The sequence below is a fragment of the Pleuronectes platessa genome, chromosome 20 (assembly GCF_947347685.1).
Source record: "Pleuronectes platessa chromosome 20, fPlePla1.1, whole genome shotgun sequence".
Taxonomy (NCBI): domain Eukaryota; kingdom Metazoa; phylum Chordata; class Actinopteri; order Pleuronectiformes; family Pleuronectidae; genus Pleuronectes; species Pleuronectes platessa.
In genome coordinates, this window is record NC_070645.1 from 9,116,134 (window position 1) to 9,136,611 (window position 20,478).

General features: G+C 44.0%; 1 protein-coding gene across 1 annotated transcript in view; it reads right to left on the reverse strand.

Moving 5' to 3' along the window:
• eya1 (EYA transcriptional coactivator and phosphatase 1) overlaps nucleotides 1-19,553 on the reverse strand; it is a 33,510-nt gene extending 13,957 nt beyond the window's left edge. The window contains exons 1-11 of the mRNA XM_053412417.1: nucleotides 19,327-19,553; nucleotides 17,556-17,683; nucleotides 15,405-15,482; nucleotides 13,318-13,384; nucleotides 12,821-12,966; nucleotides 11,864-11,986; nucleotides 7,344-7,426; nucleotides 5,994-6,201; nucleotides 5,322-5,464; nucleotides 4,522-4,605; nucleotides 1,172-1,261 (exon numbers count right to left, since the gene is read on the reverse strand). Coding sequence (XP_053268392.1) covers nucleotides 1,172-1,261; nucleotides 4,522-4,605; nucleotides 5,322-5,464; nucleotides 5,994-6,201; nucleotides 7,344-7,426; nucleotides 11,864-11,986; nucleotides 12,821-12,966; nucleotides 13,318-13,384; nucleotides 15,405-15,482; nucleotides 17,556-17,679 — 1,146 coding nt within the window. The 5' untranslated portion in view covers nucleotides 17,680-17,683; nucleotides 19,327-19,553. The remainder of the gene's footprint in view (nucleotides 1-1,171; nucleotides 1,262-4,521; nucleotides 4,606-5,321; nucleotides 5,465-5,993; nucleotides 6,202-7,343; nucleotides 7,427-11,863; nucleotides 11,987-12,820; nucleotides 12,967-13,317; nucleotides 13,385-15,404; nucleotides 15,483-17,555; nucleotides 17,684-19,326) is intronic.
• Nucleotides 19,554-20,478: the final 925 nt, after the last annotated feature.

The following is a 20,478-nucleotide window of genomic DNA, read 5'->3' on the forward strand; positions in this document are numbered from 1 at the left end:
ATATTTAACCAGCCAATTGCAGACAATTAACTTTGATCACGATGACTGCGTTTGGAATCTCAGTCACACGTCTGTCTGGGGAGTATGAAACTTTTCTCTCTGTGTGTCTCTCCCGGGTTTTTTCCTCCTCCTCCTCCTCCTCGGGGTTTGCTTCATGTAACAAAGCCGAACATGGTGGTGAGTAATGAGACTTGGCAGACCGGCCACAGATCTCTTCACACTTAAGTATCAAACAAAACATTTCCTCTACTGTGAGGTCAACCCAAAACAGGACACTGAGGAAAAGCGCTGGGTCAGCGGGATCAGATTCACTGGGAGAGAAGAGACCGGGACGAAGAAGCAGGGACAAAAATCAAGGAAATAAAAACTTTAGAAAATCATAAGACAGAGAATTGGACAGAGCAAGTGTTGACAAAGAAATATCATGAAGATGAATTGCTCTGTTTATTGCTATATTGTGATGAGCAGGGAGAGCTAGCTGGGCTTTACGTCTAGATCTGGACAGAGGGTGGTGGGTGTATTATACGAACAAATGGGGCTCCCACTTCTCTGTACAGACAGAGCCTATAGACATCCCTGACCCTCTGCTCCCCAGACACCCCATCACATGCACACACACAGACACACACCCACATCTCCCTACCCTTGATCCCTCTATTCCTGTGCCCCAGGGGCAGATTTTACACTAGGCGTACATGAATCAGGGGGGTAAAGAGGCGTGGGAGGGTAGACGGCAGGGGATTTCATGCTGTGTGCGACTGGGTCTGTGGTGTAGGTGGACAGCGACACCAAGCACACAGCATGACACACAGACAGCGTGGCCACAGAAACACTAGAGCTTGACAAATTGCGCTAGCCGCTATGGGAGTGGGAAGGAGGTGGAGGCGAGGGCAGGGCTGGTCACCCAGGAATGACAGAGACTGACAGCACATGTAAAATTCATGGTATCCCTTGGGCTCCGAGGTAATAGTTCACCACCATGGGACTGATAACTGAGAGATAGGCTCCACAGCATGAAACAACTGTTGCTGATTTGACTGAAATCTTAATGAACCCTCCTGTTTGGATGTATAACTCATTCAACCACCACAATTCACAAAGGGTGACAAGACGGCATTTGTGCAGAATCAAAAAAAAAAAAACACACAACACAAAACACACATAGACCCACCTCTAAGTCGTTAAAGAATAAGTGTGTGTCAGCCAAGTTGAAGATCATTTCTTCCATCCTCAGGCCTAACGATACAGAGGTCGGTGGGTCCTGAAAAATAGAAAAAGAGAAAATAAATTGAAATAAATTCAGTTTTTTTCCCCTCAATATTCCTCTACAGACTATTTATATTTAACAAGACGTTAGCTGCGACTTGAAAGTTCGAACCCCTGTTTACGACTCTCTGAAAGGGACCGAAATAGTCATCAGAAAGGCTGCAGACTTGAATGTAAAAAACAGTAAAAAACATGTCTCTTGTCAGGAGTGGTGGTCAAGTGGGAAGAGTTGGGGTCAAAGCCCTGTCATAAATATCCCATTCTCCACATTCTTGCGCTGATGCATCATTTGATTGCTCTGTAGCTTCTTTCTCATGTATTTACATTATCAACAGCTACACAGAATTTAGGACTATTTTAAACAATTGAAATATAAAATAAACACTGGAATATTTCCTTTGATTTTGCACAACTGGAATTAGTTTTCTTAAATCCTGGTCTCTGTCAGTAACGCGACACGTGCTGTGATGCTGATATTTGGTTGCACTGTCTGTAAAATGACACCCAGAGAGGAGTGAACTACACTGTAAATAGTTAATGAGCCTGTGACAATGTGTGTGCGCGATTTTTCCCTTTAAAAACATAATGAACAGGCAAAACGTCTTTGATGGAAATTCACACATTTCCTTAGTAATCTCACAGTTATTAGGTTTCAGTTTGGGGACAACACAACACAGAACATATGAAAATGTATTACTTAACAGAAGAGAAATGCAAATAGATTTTTTATCTTAAATCTCTTATCAGCAAATTGTCTTCAGCAAAGGATGAAGACAGACAATAGGCGGCCTGTGGAGGAGGATTTTCTGCAGCTGCGCGAGGCTAGACTTTGAAAGACGGGCCCGGCAGCACCAGGAGCAGGGATTAGAGAGCTAAACCACCTGAAGACTCACCTGAGCTCTCTGCTGATTAGCTGTCACACCCCACAATGCTTATGTTTTCACTAAAATGACAGAGGGCAAACCACACAAGTAGAGCACAATCCCCCACTTGTGGAGGCTTCCTTGCGCCTCTTAAACTCCCGGATCGAATCAAACTTTCAGTCAGAATTCATAACAAATAATTAGCCGCCCACATCCAGGGGCTGCCGGCTCCCTCCGCTCAAACTCTTTTGGAAGCTCTCGGGAAGCTTTGGTGGGAAAAAGGCGGCCTTCTCCCGCCACAGTGAATCCTTTCCAATTAAATCTAAACAATCAGTCAGTGAGGGAGTTAAGAATACAAGCAGGCCAGAAGGCCAAAGTGCTGCTGCTGTCATTGCTCCGGCACCACCTGTCCCGAGACGTCAGTGCCATCCGCAGGGGCGCCAAGTACCTCCCTACCAATAACACCCCCACCGCCCGACCCCATTTTAAGCTCCTGCTCTGTCCAGCCCAATATCGGTACAGCTGGCCTCAGCCATCAGCTTTATGGGGGTGAGCTGCCTTGATGCCAATTAAAAGGGCTGATAAGAACAGCAGTGTGTTTATGTGTGTATGACGGAAAGAGAGAGAGAGAGAGAGAGAGCGAGGGAGGGAGGGAGGGCGGGAGGTCACAGTGAGAGAGAGAAAGTGTTGATGTGCACTCACTCAGATACACGTCTATTTATAGTGAGCTCGGGAGCAGCAAGGAGGGAAAAATATTTAGTAACTTTTTTGTTTATGCCGCTGAGATAGGGATGGCATGACTGACAGACAGGAGGGAGGGGAAGAGGGAGAGGTGGTGGGGGGTGGCGCTGAACGGGTGGAAGTGGGGGGAAAGTTGGTCTTTACGCATTGGTAGTTTACAGATCTGGGTTTCTGATAGGCTTTGAGGTGGCGCGCTCTGTGGTCTCTGTGAGTAAGCATGTCTTATATCGCTTTGTTGGGATAGTGGCGGCAGGAGAGGGGGGAAAACTTTGGCTAAAAAAGCGACTGAAATCTGGAGCAGAGGAGGAAAAACAGGGAACAAAAGAGAAAGCGAAGTGAGAGGGACTCCAGCGGCTGTCACATCCTATAGCTGAGCTCTGATGGAATGAGCCCTTATGGAGTCAGGAGTGTTTCCTGTTTCAGAGGAGCACACTGGAGACCCTGTGTATGCAAGTGTGTGTGTGTGTGTGTGTGTTTGTATGCATGTGTGTGTGGTTGAAGAGTCCCTCGTCACCGGGCCGCAGCCCCCTAAGCCTGAGCTCTCTCTTTACCCAGCATGCAGGGCTGAGAATAAAGTAAATAAACAGTGGAGGGTCGCGGGGCAGCCCTCTTTCACCCCAAAAACAAAACACTGCCCCCATCAAACACCCCCTCATACCAGAACAAAGGCGCAGAGCATGGGCCGCAGACACTAAGCTGTCTGACATATGAGGAGCAATATATCATTTTCAGCTTCAAAACCAGACACAGGCACAGACAAAACAACTGGTGCTGATTAGAAATGCTACATTTAGGCAAAAATCGAATATTATCTAGTTTAATTTATCATTTTTAAACCAGAGTTTGTTCTACTTGAATCTACAGCGTTTTGTTTTTTTTGTCGTTGGCTAAATCAAAATGGGAAAATCTGAGCACTTAGTGAGCTGTATAGATCTTATGACCTCAACAAAACCATGAGAATAAGATTCTGCTGTATTTCCCGAATTGTTTGTTTTGAAAGTTTAAATTTAGAGAAGCAATTTACATGTAACAACAAATAGCAAAGCCTGGAGAAGCAAACTTTGTTTAATGAGCATACACAGTGACATGGGACAGAGAAGGACCCTCCAATTAAACACACACAATATATATGTATATATATGTGTGTGTGTGTGTGTGTGTGTGTGTGTGTGTGTGTGTGTGTGTGTGTGTGTGTGTGTGTGTGTGTGTGTATAGGGAGTTTGTCTAAATTACATTTGGTGGGCTCCCCTCTCCTGCCAGGGTCTCAGGGGAGACCCCTTCCTGAAAGCGATGGATTGAGAAGCACTTAATTAAACTAACAATGTGGCATTTCTGAAGGAGAAAGGAACACTTAAGATGTGTCAATAGACATCCTGGGTGCAACTGTTGTGAGCCCCTCCAGCCGAGCCCTGACCAGCCACGCATAGCTCCAACAGCTGCAGAGAGCAGTCAAATACTTGCCAAGCCTTATTGGACCCGTTTAAAAAAAAGAAATAATTATCTGTACACTGGCACAGTGAAATCTATCCTCCTCCAAATGGCCATTCCCCCCCCCCCCCCAGTTCTGATCCTCTTATTTTCTCTTCCTTTTAATATTTATGTATTTTGCTGATAACATGAACCGCTACTGCCACAGTCTGATGTCACTCACCCGTCCATATCTGTTGGCGTAAGAACCCGTGAGCAAGGAATGGAAAACGATGATTGTTTCATCCAGGTCCCAGATGAAAACTCGCTGGAGGGATGGAGGTGGAGGAAAAGAAACAAAGGAAAACAGAGAGAAAAGAGGCAAAATCAATGGTGCACTCTGTAGGACTGCAAGGTGATCCTCCTGGTCAATAGGCCAGGAGCGTGTATTCGTGTGCCACTGGGACCGGGATCCATTTGCTTGGGTCGGTCACCACAACACTCCTCCCCTCGGCCCACCGCACGCTTTCCAGCCTCTGCCCTTTACATTAGAGTAATCAATAGTGACAAACTAATTAACTAGATATGTTAACATGCCATGATGTCAGCGCTGTAATGGGCGCTATTAACCTTGTTCAAATTCATATCATATTAATGAAGAGCCTCCTGAATTACCAGTTTATTTTGACATATGGTTGCTATCAAAGTGTTTAATGGTGCAGACGTAACCATTGTTAGGCTCAGCTAGAGTCCGATCTTTGATGACTATAAAATATATATGATTCACTTCAATGATGACTCAATTATTCACATGCTTCATTATGTAATCATGAGGTATACGTGAGAACTTTATATAAGATTTAGCGATGTCGTATATTCCACAATGCATTAGTAATGCAGAGATTGTTAAGGAATCAAATATTTAAGTACTAATGCCCATCAAGTGTTAAAGCTGGTGTGGTAGCCATATAGTAAGTGGATTAGTGTCCGCGTGCCTCAGACAGGGCGAGGCAGTCTGTCGCCGAGGTAGCGGCCTCACTCTACCTCAAGGTCGGAGTCGGGCGGCGGTGATGGGTTGTTGTTCCTTCTCCCCCGGCCACGTGACTTTCCATCCGAGGCCCGGCGCAATCGATCCGAATCTGAATCTTTAATGGGGGTTGATGGACTGTGGATGGTACTGTACTCTCCTGGAAGGAAGGAAAGAAGGAAGGAGGAGAGCATGAAAAGAGCGAATCAAAGATGAGCGATTGTTTTGCTTTTAGTATAAAATGTTTGAGTGACTATTTGTCTTGATGCAGGACGGACAGCTTCCTGGGACATTATTTAGGGATTGACAGGTAACATGCATCATAAATCAGTCGCAGAGCATATTATAAAACCCATTGTGCTCTGTAATGATTGAAGAAACCAGAGGTAACAGAGTGTTACCTGTCAACTGGAAAAAGCAAAGATGTAATGCATTTAAATTGGATGTGTGTGTCTGAACTCTGCTCAGTTAAAGTGCTGTGCAGTTGATGTTGATTAATGACAATTTTTAAATCAATGATGAATGTTTGAGCGACTTGTAAAGAAACAATCCGTACTATAGAGCTAGATGATGCATTATTCTAAATTCTTCATCTGCTTTCAGTCAGACTTTGATATGATGAAACTATTTCTTCTTTATGGATCATCTCTGCCTCTGATATTTTAGTGAAGACCTGGTTTGATCCTTACCTGCAGAGTTGTCGGTGATACCAACAGAGTTGTCCGTGAGCGCCTGGCTAGTGATGCCAGTGGGCGGCTCCTGGAGGGTATAGGTGGTGGTGGTGGAGGGGGTGCTGGGACTGGTGTTGTTACTTGTCATGTAGGGTGAAGTGTAGGGGGAACTGTTGTAATACTGAGCATACTGGCCCTGGCCAAAGGCTGGATAACTCGAGTATTCCTGAGGAGAAAGAGGGGAAAGGGAAGTGGTGGGTTACATTAGGACAAAGATAAGGTAAGAGGAGAAATAGAATCACTACCTTGCTCTTGTACCCCTCCGCTAACCAGTCAAGCTTCATTTTACATGCATGTCTATTCAGACTATAATATACTGAAGACCTTTACAAAATTAAATAAATGATTAAGTGTATTAACTGAGATTTGACCAGTATATTTTAATCATCAATGGGACAAATAGACAGACGATCTGTAGTTAAGACCTTGAAGGAATTCATTAAAAAGGTTTTAGTTGTATTTCTTTTAAATAATTAGAATATTAATAATTGGGTTATGGCCAAAATCATGTATTTTTCTAAGTCAGAGTGAACTTGACCTTTGACCAAGAAATTCTAATCAGTTTATCTTGGAGTCCAAGCAGACATTTGTTCCAGACATAATTAAATTCCCTCCAGATGTAATTGATAATTCGCGTTCACAGGGAATGGGGCAGACGTCAGGTCACAGCGACCTTGACCTTTAACCCCCAAAACCTATTCAATTCAACTTTAAGTCTAGGTTTTGTGCCAACTTGGAGGAAATTCCTCCGCGTGTTGCTGAGATATCACATTCACGAGAACAGGCAGACATATGGACAACCCTCTTGTTGTGGCTGTCACTGGTGCAGAGAGATGAGAGCAAAGATAGGCACACAGTGTTGGTGATGGAAGATTTTAGGCAAAGGGAGACAAAGGGTAGCTGAGTTGAGGTGCAGAAGCAGGAGTTTTGGCAGAGTAATGTGAGATATGCCCTGCGCCGGTGTTGCTACTTTACAGGGCAGATTCCAAAACGTAAATGCAAACACATGTCTGTTCTGTCCTACATCTGGACCATGATCTATCTTTTTCTTTTTTCTCTACTCTTTTCCTCTGTGGCATAATACATATGTGTGGGAAGAAGGCACAATAGGTGATTCTGCATATAAAGCCTCGGACATCCCGAGTGATTTATGATTCGAATGTGTCACGGATGAAATGTAACATATTGAGTGTGCATGTTTCATAAAGGCTTCCAGGCCGGGGAAGAGAGGAGTCTGCAATTCAAACTTATATAAACTGATCTGCCAGATCAGAGAAGTGGAACAGAGGGGGAGAAGTTCACAGCTACCTGTTGTGTGCTGTTGAAGCCGGTGGAGTTTGTCAGGGAGTTGTTTCCTGGATACAATCCCGAAGTTGTTGTAAAAGTACCACCTTTAAAAAGACAAACATAATGGAAGTGTGAGTCATCAACATGTATTATTAAAAGCTCATTAGAGCGCGGCGCAGTGACGGACATGAAACAACACATTGTTAGGGGCAAAACAAAGATTAGTCTTTTGTGAAACAGCCTGAGGGAGCTCCCAGCAGTGACCTTATCTTTCTCCTCTTCCTTTGTTATCAGTGATTGGATCAGGCCACGATGAATGACGTGGGGGAGGGCGGAAAAGGGCGAGGGACGGACAGAACCTGCTTCCAAAGGCGCCCGAGCTCGCACAGCGTGGGGAAGACAAGCGGCTGTTGTGCGCGAGCTACTGAAGGGCGAAGGGAAATACAGTGAGACAGAAATACATTCGGGAAAGGACTGTTGAGGTCACAGTGAGTCACCTCGGCCTCAATAAATATGTATGTCCCTCTTTACACTTGGTCTAATGACGGTCCACCAGGGAAAGGAACTCTTTCACAGGAGATCATAGCATCTAATGGCTTAATGATACACATAACATGAGGGGCATGACTTCATGAGTGACCATCCACCTGCACCGTCATGTCAGGCCAGGGAACAGCAGGAGGAGCAGCTTACAGAGAAATAACTATTATAATCATTCACAGGGTTTCTGCAAGTTAAGTTGAATTTAATTTAAATATGTTTTTAAGACTGTAATGAATGAAATGAGAGACCTATGCAGAAAAATCACAATTCCCCTTAACTTAAGATAAAGGTATACATGCCACAAAAAACCCTCCACAGACTTAAGACCTACTCTTATTGATTTAAGATGTTGTCCTTTCTATTCTAATGTATTTAATATTGTTTAAGGCTTAAGATTCAGATGATACAATTTCAGACTTTTTAAAACCCTGCACAAATCCCATCTGAACAATCTCTGAGAATAATTAAGTTAAACTTTAAACTCTTTAAATCTTGACCTAAAAGTTGCTTTAAAATTGCAAATATCGAAATGAAAATAAAATGCAGGTTGCCATTGAAGTAGGATCTGTTTTGCCTGCTCAGCCACAACCAGTTTGTAAAGAACCTGAACAGGTAATCAGGACGTTTTCTGAGCAATTGCCTTTGATAACTCAGAGAATTGACACATATAAACATTATCAACTTAAAACGAATTAATTGTGAAAGCCAAAATCCTGATTGCAATTAGTATGCGATTACTTGAGGAGTTTAGTATATCCATTTTATTGTGTATGTTAATAATGTAATATAGAATCATGTGTTTCTAACCAGATGTTCTGGGGAGTTGTGGACTTAGGTGCTGGAGTTTTACAGGTTTTATTACAAATAGTGTATTAAAGAAACATCTGTGTCATAACAGCTCTAACATCCTTTATAAATACGACCCCTGGGCTTTATAACTCCTTCTGTCCATACACAGTCTCTCCAAACGCTGCCTGGGACATTCATCTGTTGCCACCACTGCTTTAAACAGCTTCTTCACTTATCACCACAGTGATCCTCCTGCAGCCAGAAAACGATCCCCTCGGATTCAGTGAAAACGAAGGGGAGAGATAAATTTACTGTTCCTAAATGGGGGCGTAATTACACCTTTGTTCCCAGAGACAAACACAGGGAGTTCCTTTCATCCTCTGGTCATTGGCCCCATCAGGAGAGCCCTCCCACACCGTGACAAACGTGAAGCAGCTTTCAGGGCGGGGGGGAACAGATCAGGGAAATGGGGCTGGCGGTGCAGGGGGGACTAGAAGGGTAACGTATGGATGAAAGCACAGAAAAAATAAGATGTAGTGCAGTGTTTTGCCCTGTCAGTCAGCTAGGCACCCAGGACTGTGGCTAATAATGAGAAACAAACACCTCCCGAGCTCCCAGGATTATCAGGATCCACTAATTATTTGTGCAGTTCCTCAATCTCTGCTTCCAGCAATCACAAACACACAGCAGATTTTCACCATGCTTTTCACCCCGGACTCAGAAACCTTCTCTCCCTTTGTTGTTTTGTTTGATATTTCACGGCCTGCGGGGGAACTGCTTTTTTTTAAGTATTTTCTTTTTACTTCTGCATTCTCCGCAGAAAAGTTCAACATCAAGTAAAAGTCCAGAACAGAACAAAAAGACAGAGAGAAGGAGCAGTAATGCTGTGAAGGACAACAAATTAGCCTAATGCACAGTTCAAACGGTCATAAAAGCTCCGAGGAGAACAAGGAGCCACATAAAAGCCGAGGGGACCCCTGCTAGCCGAGTGAGAATGAGCCCGTGCTGTTGGGGAGTGGTGGTGCAGGTTATAGCAGGGGGAGAACGACGGGTCTTGGCTCCCCCGGGGGCCGTGTTTTCTCTCCCTCCCCCTGTCCTGCTCCGGTTATTTCACTCACTCAAGACCAGACAGCGTCCCTCCCTCCTCTCCACCTTCCCTCATGCCTTCTGGCTCCACAATTGGAAGTCCATTTGCTTTGCTTGATCAGTCCCCTTGCCGCGGGCTATGTCTATCATCAGTGCACAATATTTGTAGCAGAAGTTCGTATGCCCCACTTGGGAATAGGCTATCAAGTCCAGATGGGGCTCTCCTTTTTTTTAAACGGCAACCGAGGCCTCAGCTTCTTCAGCCTTGCACCGCCACTTGGACAGAACGCTGGAATCCAATTATTCACCTAATTAGCATCTGCTCGCTTCCACCATCAGTTCTTCTGCCCACCTCTGATGTCTTAGTCTTTTTTTACGACCATCCATGAGATACACTCCATAAATTCCAATGATCGGCAAAAAAGAAACGCACTTGCACCCTTTTTACGATTTTGGGCCACGACTTGAGCACCCACACAAAGCTCCATGGCATCGGACACAAAAGCATGGAGCAGGAGCATTAATCTAATCGTCCTCTGCCTCGACAGCTGGCTACAGGCTGGTGGCAGGGGCACAGACAGGGAGAGGGGGGAGTATCACATGTGGAGAGAGTTTTTTAGGTCGGGACACCCAGGCCTGAGGCACCTCACCCAGCACAGATCAATAGGCAAGAGGGAGCAACGACAATGGCGTGGCAGAGGGCCAGAGTCACGGCTAGAGAGGCCAGAGCCCGAATAGTGGTCAATCTGTCATCTAACATGGCTGTCAATTACTAACGCACTTAAAGCTACGTGGGGCATCCGATAGCCAGAGATAGCAGGAGAGAGTGAGGGAGTGACGGAGATAGACTGAGGGAAAGAGAGGGACAGAGTAAGAGCATAATACTTAGAAGATGAATGGGCACATAATACTGTCATCGTGAGTTAAACCACTAAAGGCAGGATAGCAGCTTGTGCATTCTGCCGCACATGCTCCGTCTCTTGTTCCCGTTCTTTCTCTCTCTCTCTCTAGTTCTCCCTCTCTCGCTCACTCTCTGCCTCTCCTTTTACAGGGGCTCTGATGCACGCTGCAAAACTCTGGCTGCGGCCGGCTGTATTTGGTTAAGAGGCGTGGAAAAGAGGCTTCCCCGTGCCACATCTGCTGCTGAGCTGGCGTTATTTATTGTGGGATGCTCTGGAGGATTTTCACCAACATGTGGGGATGTTTCTTCTGTCCCACGTTGGATATAACAGGAGGAAAGACTTCTGCTCCATGTTGACTAACTGTCCTTGCCCGGTGCAGGTGGTGTCAGGGAAGTGCAATGAGCTTTTGAACCAATACAAACGGAGGGGAACACAAACAGAACATGGCAGGAGGCCTGAGCTGCACTTAAACTGGCTGAGAGAGTGGAGAGAACGAGCAAAAGTGGGGGAGTGCAGGCGCAACAACTCATTTTTATCGGTTTCGAGGCCGTAAATCTCGATGGTCTCAGCTCTTAAACAAATACAAATATGATCACAGGGAGAGAAAAAACAAAGGCTGGGGAGTGGGGACATGGCTGGTGCCTCCTAAGCGCCTGCCATTTTTCCATCTGTGTTGATTCTTTTAAGAGGAGAAGAGAGGCGGGCGGCCTTTGCGGCTGCACATAACGACTGCTGGGATGCAACCATCTTCTGGGGTGAAAGCGAGGGCCGTGCTGTGAATCAGTCTGCCTCTGAACGCTATTAAATCAGCCACCGAGACCTGCCGTCTCTCATCTTTTTGAAAGAGCGGAATAGACTTTATCGCCGAACACATGGCAGACAATGAAATTACACAAATCGGCACTGAAGGATGGAGGAGATGAACTTTGAACATGGGGTTGAAAGGAGGAGAATAGAAAGACAGAGAGGCTGGTTGAGCGAAAGTAAAAAGACACAAACAAAAACAGGAGGAAAAAAATCACTACAAAACCAGAGTATTTTTAGATTAGTGGGGAATTAAAATCTGCTTTGTAGCTTTTATAGGACAATCACGATGTTGAAGCCATTTCTGCTATTTAGTTGCAAACATGTTATAATTATAAACTTGTCAATTTCACGCTGCATTTCGACACCCAAACTGTCTCGTGAGCATGCACAGAAGAAACGATGGAGGATTCTCACCCTGCATCTGGTAGCTGTAGGGGGCTTGCCCTGTCTGCGGCGTGGTGAAGCCAGAGCCGTAGCTGAGGAAGCCCGTCTGTCCAGGGGACTGGGACTGGCTCAGGCCCCCCTCCGTCTTTATGCCTGCCCACAATGGACCTAAATCAGTTAGTGACACCAGATCGGTTTGATGCACAAAACAACAATCATCATACAGTTTTAAATTACACTGGACTGTCGGTATAACACGCGAATCGCAATGGACGAGCTTTGCTTATCTGATTTTAACCATCTTCAGTTGTTAAGATATACTTTCTTTCACTGGGTGCTGTCGAACTGCAAAGGACTTGTCTATGTTTGGACTGTGTTTGATTTTATGTTTTCATCATTACAGTTATTATTATCACGTAAGATAAATCATCAGTGCACAGATGCACAAGTAATAAAACATTCTGCTTGTTTTTCTGCGCTTAACCGGCCACTGCTTACACTGAATCAGTCACGATGCAGTTTCTTTGCAGGGCTCCATTCAAATAAACAGTGAAAATTCCTCCACATATTGCAGAGTCTTTTTGGGTCAAAACACTCCAAAGACTTTGGACAAATAAAGCCCACCGTGAGGCATCCACTCTGTGCTTTCTCTTGCAGTGCCAGAGGAAACCAGTTTTTGTTTTCAGATTTATATCACGAATCTTTCAGATCTATCTGAACAGCTTGACAAGCAAATTCCGTTTTATTGCAATGGAGGAGAACATGCAGGCACTAAACAAGAGCTCAGCATCCCTCCTGCTCTTAGAGGAGCTGTGGGAACACGGCTTGACATGAGCAAAGTCTTGGTCCTGACCTTAAGGAGGGAAAAACATTCAGTGGGACATTTGTCTTTCTCCGCATGCGTTCGGTTTACAGAACACTGAAATTGTTAGCAGGCGTGTTCAGCAAGAGGAGAGGAGGTTATGAGTCGTGTTAGAGAAATCTTACCATAAGCTGGGATGCCATACGGCTGGCCAGGCTGGGGGTAGCTAGCATAAGCTGCGGCCTGCTGCATTCCTGTGGTGTACTGCGTCTGCCCATACGCAGCCATATTTTGGGATGAAGGGGTAGGAAGAATATGCGGATATGTTCTGCTATTTGAGAAAAGAAACAAAAGACAAAAAGTGAGAAGGGAAACACACACACACACACTTTCGCTAACTGACAAATTCCATGTGATTGTGCGACCTCACTCTAAACACGGAGCCAAGCTGTGAGGCAGATAGCATCGCGCGGCTCATATACATCGGTGAAAGAAAAACAAATGGCGGAGGAAATTTTTGCAAGATGATAATTACAACGGATTTCAGGGTGCGCAAGCTGCAGACATCCCGGCAAACAAAGCGAGCGGAGAGCCCCCCCACATCTGACAGGAGGATCTAATTAAAGATCCCAATGAAGTTGGATGCTGCTTATTTTTTAAACAAAAATAAAAGGAGTCTTACTTGGAAGGGTAAATCTGTGGAGAGAACTGGTGAGTTTGTCTTGGGCTGAAGCCACTGGTTCCAATGGCTGAGGAGAGTTGAAAAGAAAAGAGGCGAGCACACATTTAAACATTAAGAAATAAGGTCAATATTATCTTTTGCCAACAGAACTTCTGGATTCCAAGGAAACAGTAATTACATCGCATTAGTCTATTTATTGAGGTAACCTTATTTAAGGTTGAAAACCGGGGAGCAATAATGAAGTAAAATAATCAGGTAAGGACATCATGTTTTTTCTGCTGACCCAGCGCATCTCTGAGATACGTCTGGGCTGCTATGACGACCGCTGGTGTAAACACACACAGGACAGTTTGACTCGGCCGCGGCTCGGTGGCTTCGGCTGCCGGGCTCGGCTCTTCAAGACCACAGCCACATTGGAAGTGACTTCACTGATTGCAGGTAATTAGTGCTACTGCATAATCATTCCTTCATTAGGCGTATGACTGTGTGGTTCCATGGTGCCGTTCACTTGTGAAGGTTCGGCCGCAAATTACTCACAGAGGAAAATCTGGTTGGACGCTGCAGTTATACACACACTTTTTTTTTTCAAATAAGAGTAAAATCTTGATTTAAAATGTGAACTTGTGTTGGCAAGATTCAAACTCAAAACTTGAAACTTGAAATTTGGGAAAAGATTTCCCTAAATACAATTAAAATTAAATTAAACATACAAGAACCTCACCTAAAATTAAAAAGTACCATTATTTGTTTTAATTTAAGCAGTAATTAATTTAATAGTATGCACAATTCATTTAAAATATATCTACATTTGCAATAAAAAGCCACCAATGAAAGATTGACTTAGATTATTTTATGTTTGATATAACATCTGCATTAAAAAAAAAATTATATCACAATTTAATAAAAGACCTTTAAGAAAATTCACAGTGAATTAAAAGGTGGAACATTTCACACCGGCTACAATCAGTTCTGGTGTTTAACTGCAGCCGAGTGGCACAGTCTCGAAAAACATCTGTCTAATTGGTCATGACATGTAAAATATGGGATTTGGTTGCGGGGGAGAGCTAACTGTATGTAACTGTATGCTGTAACCCCTCACACACGTTATTAATATTGAACACTTTTCCCACATCGGCAGCACCTGCCACTGGACAAAACCGGCTCTTCTAAACGCAGCTTTGGGTTTCCCCCCGCAGAGGATACGGGGTGTAAGATTACTAAATTTCATTAATACTGTCACAGTCAAAAGTCATAGCGGTGATTTATGCACTTCTTGTGTTAAAGTATCAAGTGCTTAGTGAATCCGTGATGGGAAAACAGGAAAATTAGCAGCAAGATAACACCACACGCGGTCGGATGGGATTCTTTTAATGAAGGTTTATAGAAAACGTAACATGGGGCTGCTGGTTGACATAGATACCACTCACAGTGGGGAAAAAGAAATAAGCTACAAAATTATCACATTAGGGATTTTTTTTTCTTTTTAAATTCTTAGAATGCTCATTAAACTCATTATACTACGTTATGTCAGTGTGTGTGTGTGCGTGTGTGTGTCTGCCTGATGTTCCCGGTGCTGAGGGGAGGGTGTCAAAACCCTGGCACTGACAGGGCGATAGGGTAACAGCCCGTGGAGAGCGAGGGCCACTGGGACGCCATGTCACTCCACTGGACAGACAGGCTCAGTGCATTACAGGTCATAATTCAGTCCTCTCTGGCATGGGAACCAGCAGTGTTACACACACACGAGCAAGCATAGCATATATATGTGCTGACAAAGGAAAGGTAGAGTCTCTTGTTCTTTAACACACACAGACAGACACACACTCTTTTGGAGTTTTAGCTGCAGGGACACTTCCTGAGGCCCCGGCTTATCAGTCACCCATCTCTCGGCTCATCTCTCACTAATCAGTTCTGCAGCTGTGTGTGTGTGTCTGTGAGAGAGAGAGAGAGAGAGAGAGAGAGAGAGAGAGAGAGAGAGAGAGAGAGAGAGAGAGAGAGAGAGAGAGAGAGTAGAGAGAGAGAGAGAGAGAGAGAGAGAGAGAGAGAGAGAGAGAGACAAACACACACAAACGGTCCTCCCCACTCACCTGATCCTGAGAAGCTGTCTAGAGAGGTGTCTGCTACTGAGGTGATGATTTCGCTGCTGCTCATTGGCTCGGTTTTAACTGCAAACAAAGAAGCCACATTGTCACAAAATGCACCAAATCAACATCTGTAACAGAAGAAGAAAGAAAAAAGAAAATGTCAGATTCAACCACATCAAACTTTCAGATTTTCACATTCATAAAATCAAAACAAGTACTCAAGGCAAAAAAACAAAACAAAAATACAGAGGTGGGGAGCAGCAGTGAAACTTTTAAGCAGTATCTCCAATGTCAGCAAATTTTGATGGATTATGTATTATATATTTTCAAAGGTTTCTATATGTATTATTCTATATGTATTTTACCTAACTACCTTTATTTCCTTTTGAAGGGATTCATTCAAGAGACTTTATCTTTATCACTGATCCTTATATGATGACCTGGAGTCATTTCCTATGTAAAGTTTCTTTATTTAAAAAATGCATACTCACATACTAAATAAAACTAAATAATAGAATCTTATATCATCACTTTAGTTTAATGAGGAATGACAGGCTTATCTGCACTTAAATGGAGCATGAAATAAAACACTGTGGATGTGTGTTAAGAGTCAGTGATAAAAAAAATACAAGCACAATTGAAATGTCAAGGAAATGTATGGCGTATAAAATCTTTTTCTGAGTGTAGCAAACGCTGTTTGACCTCGACTCCATTAAACAGCTCAACGATAGATCTGCAAAGACAATTTCACAGCTATCTGACAGCTCGGAACCTTTGAAATCCATCCATTTCACTTCAGGCGGGCTGGAGCTTTTTTCTTTTTTCTCTTTTTTTTTTTGGCAAAGCAAATTGACAATGTGGGCAAAGGGAGTCATGCTCAGTGGAATCCCTGACGGTTGAAGAAGCCATTTGCTGTCATGTTTTACATGTTCCTGCTATGCACGTCTGGTGCAGAAACACATGTAGACGAGGGGCAATTCTTTCTGAACAACACACTGAGGAAATCTAGTGGCGAGGTGCATGCATAAACTAGCACACTCAGCGCAAGGAGCAAACAAAAAAACCACTGTAATCAGGAAACGTCATGGAACGTTCAAACGAAAGCAAAATGCACAGTATGCAACTTCACAATCTGAACATTCACACGACAATGGGACTGCAAGTCCAGTTGCGTCAAACCATGCTTGAAACATAATACCACAACAGTTACAGCAAATACCACAGAGTTTCTGAATGAAAGGCACAATAGTTGAGGTGACGTTTTTTGCAGCTGGTAAATTGTGTTTTTTTGGGGGGTGACGAATTCAACTTTCTTCACAAAAGCGGTGAGTGTCTCAGAAAAGAAACAACCACAAAGACTCCTTTTGTTCTTGCTCTTAGATGAGTTTAGGGAAATCACCAAGTATTGTGCTTTCATTGTGTCACCAAGAGTAGACCAACCTGCAGCGGACTGTGAGTTAGAACCTAACAACCAGTCTGCAGTGGTAAGCATTGTGATGTTATCACCTATGGGAAAGACAGAATGGCAAAGGGGACACATGACAGTCGGCACCATGTCTACGGGCCCTGTGTCATAAATATGCAGAAAAACCAACAACAGACTAACGTGAAGATTACGTGACAGCGGGCGACGTTTTCAATAACTTGTTGGTTTGTGACACGAGCCGACTTCACAAAACCAAAGCTCAGATTAAAGGCACAGGTGAATCACCTGAGTAAATAACTACATGTACAACCTCATGCAAAACTCCATCATTTCCATGGCTGTATGTTTTGAATAATTATATGGTTACTTAAATAAACAGCTAAAAGTCGCCGGAAAAACAACTACTAGAGGCACTGACCTTTTTAAGCTGCAAATGATAGGACAGAAAATGTTCTATAATCGACACTGTAATCCACCCAATAATAAGTGCATTCTCTCTATTGTTTTACTGCTTATCTAATATCAGATAGGTGTTTAAAATAAATCTTAAAATTCTAATGCTGCCACAGCTTTACTGACTTTATTAAAAGTCAGTTCCACGATGAATGTGAGGATATAGATTCTATCAACATTCTCTGATAGTTTTAATATTTAATAAAACTCCACATAACAGAGAGAACCGCTAAAGCGTAACAACAGCAGCAGCAGCAGCAGCCACGCACACATACCTTCAGTGCCATTGGGTGTCATGGAATTGTTATTGATGTGTGAGTTGTCGAGGTTGGGACCATTAGGAGATTCACTGCTTCCACTTACTCGGCTGTGAGGACTGGCTAGATCCTGCATTTCCATAGACCTGACAGGATACACACACACGCGCACACACACAAAAATCAAATTACACTTATCGCTCTGGTTTCAGGGAAGACACGCAGTTCTAGTACGCAATGTTGTGCACACAATATGCCTGATACACTAGCCCAGATTTAGATTAATAAAACAGGGATAATTCTCAAAAGTTAAAATAGAAGTTTAAGTATTATAAAAGAGAAGATATGTTTGATACGTTCTTTTTTATTTGCATTTAAAATATAGAATTTACTGCAATTTCACGAATGGCTATTTTGCATGTGATGTTTTCAATTCAATTCGAACTATCGTCATTTTTAAATGTTGCACAAATGTACTTGTGATATGAAGAAATGTAGATTGTCTCCAAAAATATGACACACTCACAGAAACTGAGGCATTTCAAATGAAATAAACATGACACATTTTGAAAAGACAGACACAATTTCTCTTATTACAGCAGCCCCACAACAAGTTGTACAAGATGTGAACACAAAGAGTTTACTATCAATTTACTCAGAGTAAAAATGGCCCTCAGTGTATATTGTATTGTGTGGTATCGAGGACTGTTAGCAGATGTTTGCTGGTCTGAGGCATCAGTTAATGTGCCTGTTAAACGTGCAGCACTCTTGCCTGATTGTAAAGAGCCCATGCCTCAGTGATGGGCAGATGAGAAGCTCATGAGGCGTGTGTTTGCTCTGGCAAGCTCCTTAATTGTTTCTGTGTTTATACGAAAGACCACGCCACCAAAAACATTATTCTATCTCCTCGTCTGTGCGCTCAAAGGATTTGATCGAGTGTAGACAATGAAGTCGAGGGGAAGGCACGAGTGATTTGAAAAGCACAGCCACAAACTCCAGACCCCATTTGTCTGTGCCACCGTTCCCCATTGAGACGGCGAGTTAATGAAATTAGGACAAAATGTTTTGTAAATTATACAGACATTTCCAATTATGTCCCAGGGTTCTGGGTATCTCTGCTATCGATAAACATTGGCCTCTTACACAGGGCAACACGGAGATAAATGCTCAAGTAACTCTAAGTACAGTAGTTTGAGTGCTATCAGATAGAGGGAAAAAGAAACCAGAATAAAGATAAAAAGATTAAATTATGACATATATTTACTGTGTTTAAAATTATATTAAATACAGTAGCAAACAAAGTACTTTTCTTGCAGGCCTAATCCAATTTAGATATCATTGGAAAATAAATATTTTTCAGCGTTCGATTAAAACAAATTAAAATACTTAATGCAAGTGGAAAAAAAATATTCTAAAGGATAATTCAATCTTCTTCACACATGCTCCAATAACAGCTGCAGTATCCTTTCCCAATGGTATATTCATTTACTTCTGCCTTTATAATATCAGACACTCAAAGCATACAACCACACAGAGGTGCAAATATAAGCTCTTAAGAACTGAGCAATGCAAACTAACCTCTGTCCCACATCTCACACTCAGCCCTCTTTTCTTCCCCTTTGCTCCAAACATTTGAGTCATTAGCTGACATCACTATCTCCCATCAGAAGACACAGTAGACTGAGAGAAGTTGACAGTTGTTTAGCAGAGTGTCTAAGACGATCTCTGAAGCCCCCCCGCACAGAGGTTAACGGTCCCTGATGCTGCAGCGGCTCAACTGGGCTCTTACCTGCAGCTAGAACGGCTCAGGGTCCCCTCAGACCAACCACACGCTGCCTCCACCTGCCCAGGCAGAAACAATGTCACTCCTTGTTATTGCAGCTCGATGTCACAGTCCAGAGCCATCCCTGACACAAAAAAGGCATGTCTGAGAAAACATTATTGTTATTCTGGAGCAGAATGGGAAGAGGAGGCTCGCTGGGGGAACAGAGGCGCGCATTGTCTCCCTCCCGAGCCGCAGCCCTGTTCCACTGTTGTTTCCTCCGCCAGGTCCTCCCTCCTCCCTGAGCGAGGGGAGCACGGCCAAATGACGGAAAGGTGATTCATCATTGGTCTACGACAGCTGCAAACTGGATTAGCCCTCCCCCAATCAACATGCAAAGCTGCTTAGCCAAGGTAAGCAGGAAGGGGTGGTGGTGGTGGTGGGGAGGGGGGTTGTTGCGGGGGTGAAGGTAGGCAGAGGGGTGAGGGGCTGGGGGATCGCAGGCTGAGGGGGCAGCAGAGGGTGGGAGAGGCCGCCTGCTTTCCTGCTTGAGGAAGCCTGCTGCTGGGAGGAAGATGGGACTTGTTGAGGAGAGGCCAGCCAAGCGTGACACCCCTAGCATCTTCAGCAGATCTTTCATCTGCAATTGACACTATCTGAAATTTATCAGCACTCCCGATCCCAGCGAACTGACAGGTCCTAATGACCGTCAGGGCTGCTTTCCGTGGGCCTGCCCCAGCCTGGGGCCACAGAGACACACAACTTCCCTCTTCACACAGTCACAATGGGCAGAGTAGCAGAGAAGGGAATGATACACACACTCACACGGGCCTTATATAAATCTTTTCTTTTCCTGTGGCAACATGAAAATTCATGCTTATGTCTTTTACTTTTTCGCACACAGACACATAACTCATGTCCGCATGTGTACACACACTCGTGCACGGGGCAGATCGGAGGCCCCCACATCAGTGCTGCACACACACACACATACGCACACACTCACACATGCAGGGCACTTTAGAGGCCCCCAGATCAGTGGTGCATCTCAGACAATGAAGGAGACTGGAAACAAGAACACAGAGAGCATATGGAGCCACATATGTTTCCTATGACGCTACGAATGCCTCTATTACTCTCCTTTAGCTGACAGTTACATTCTGCTGTCCACTCCCGCTC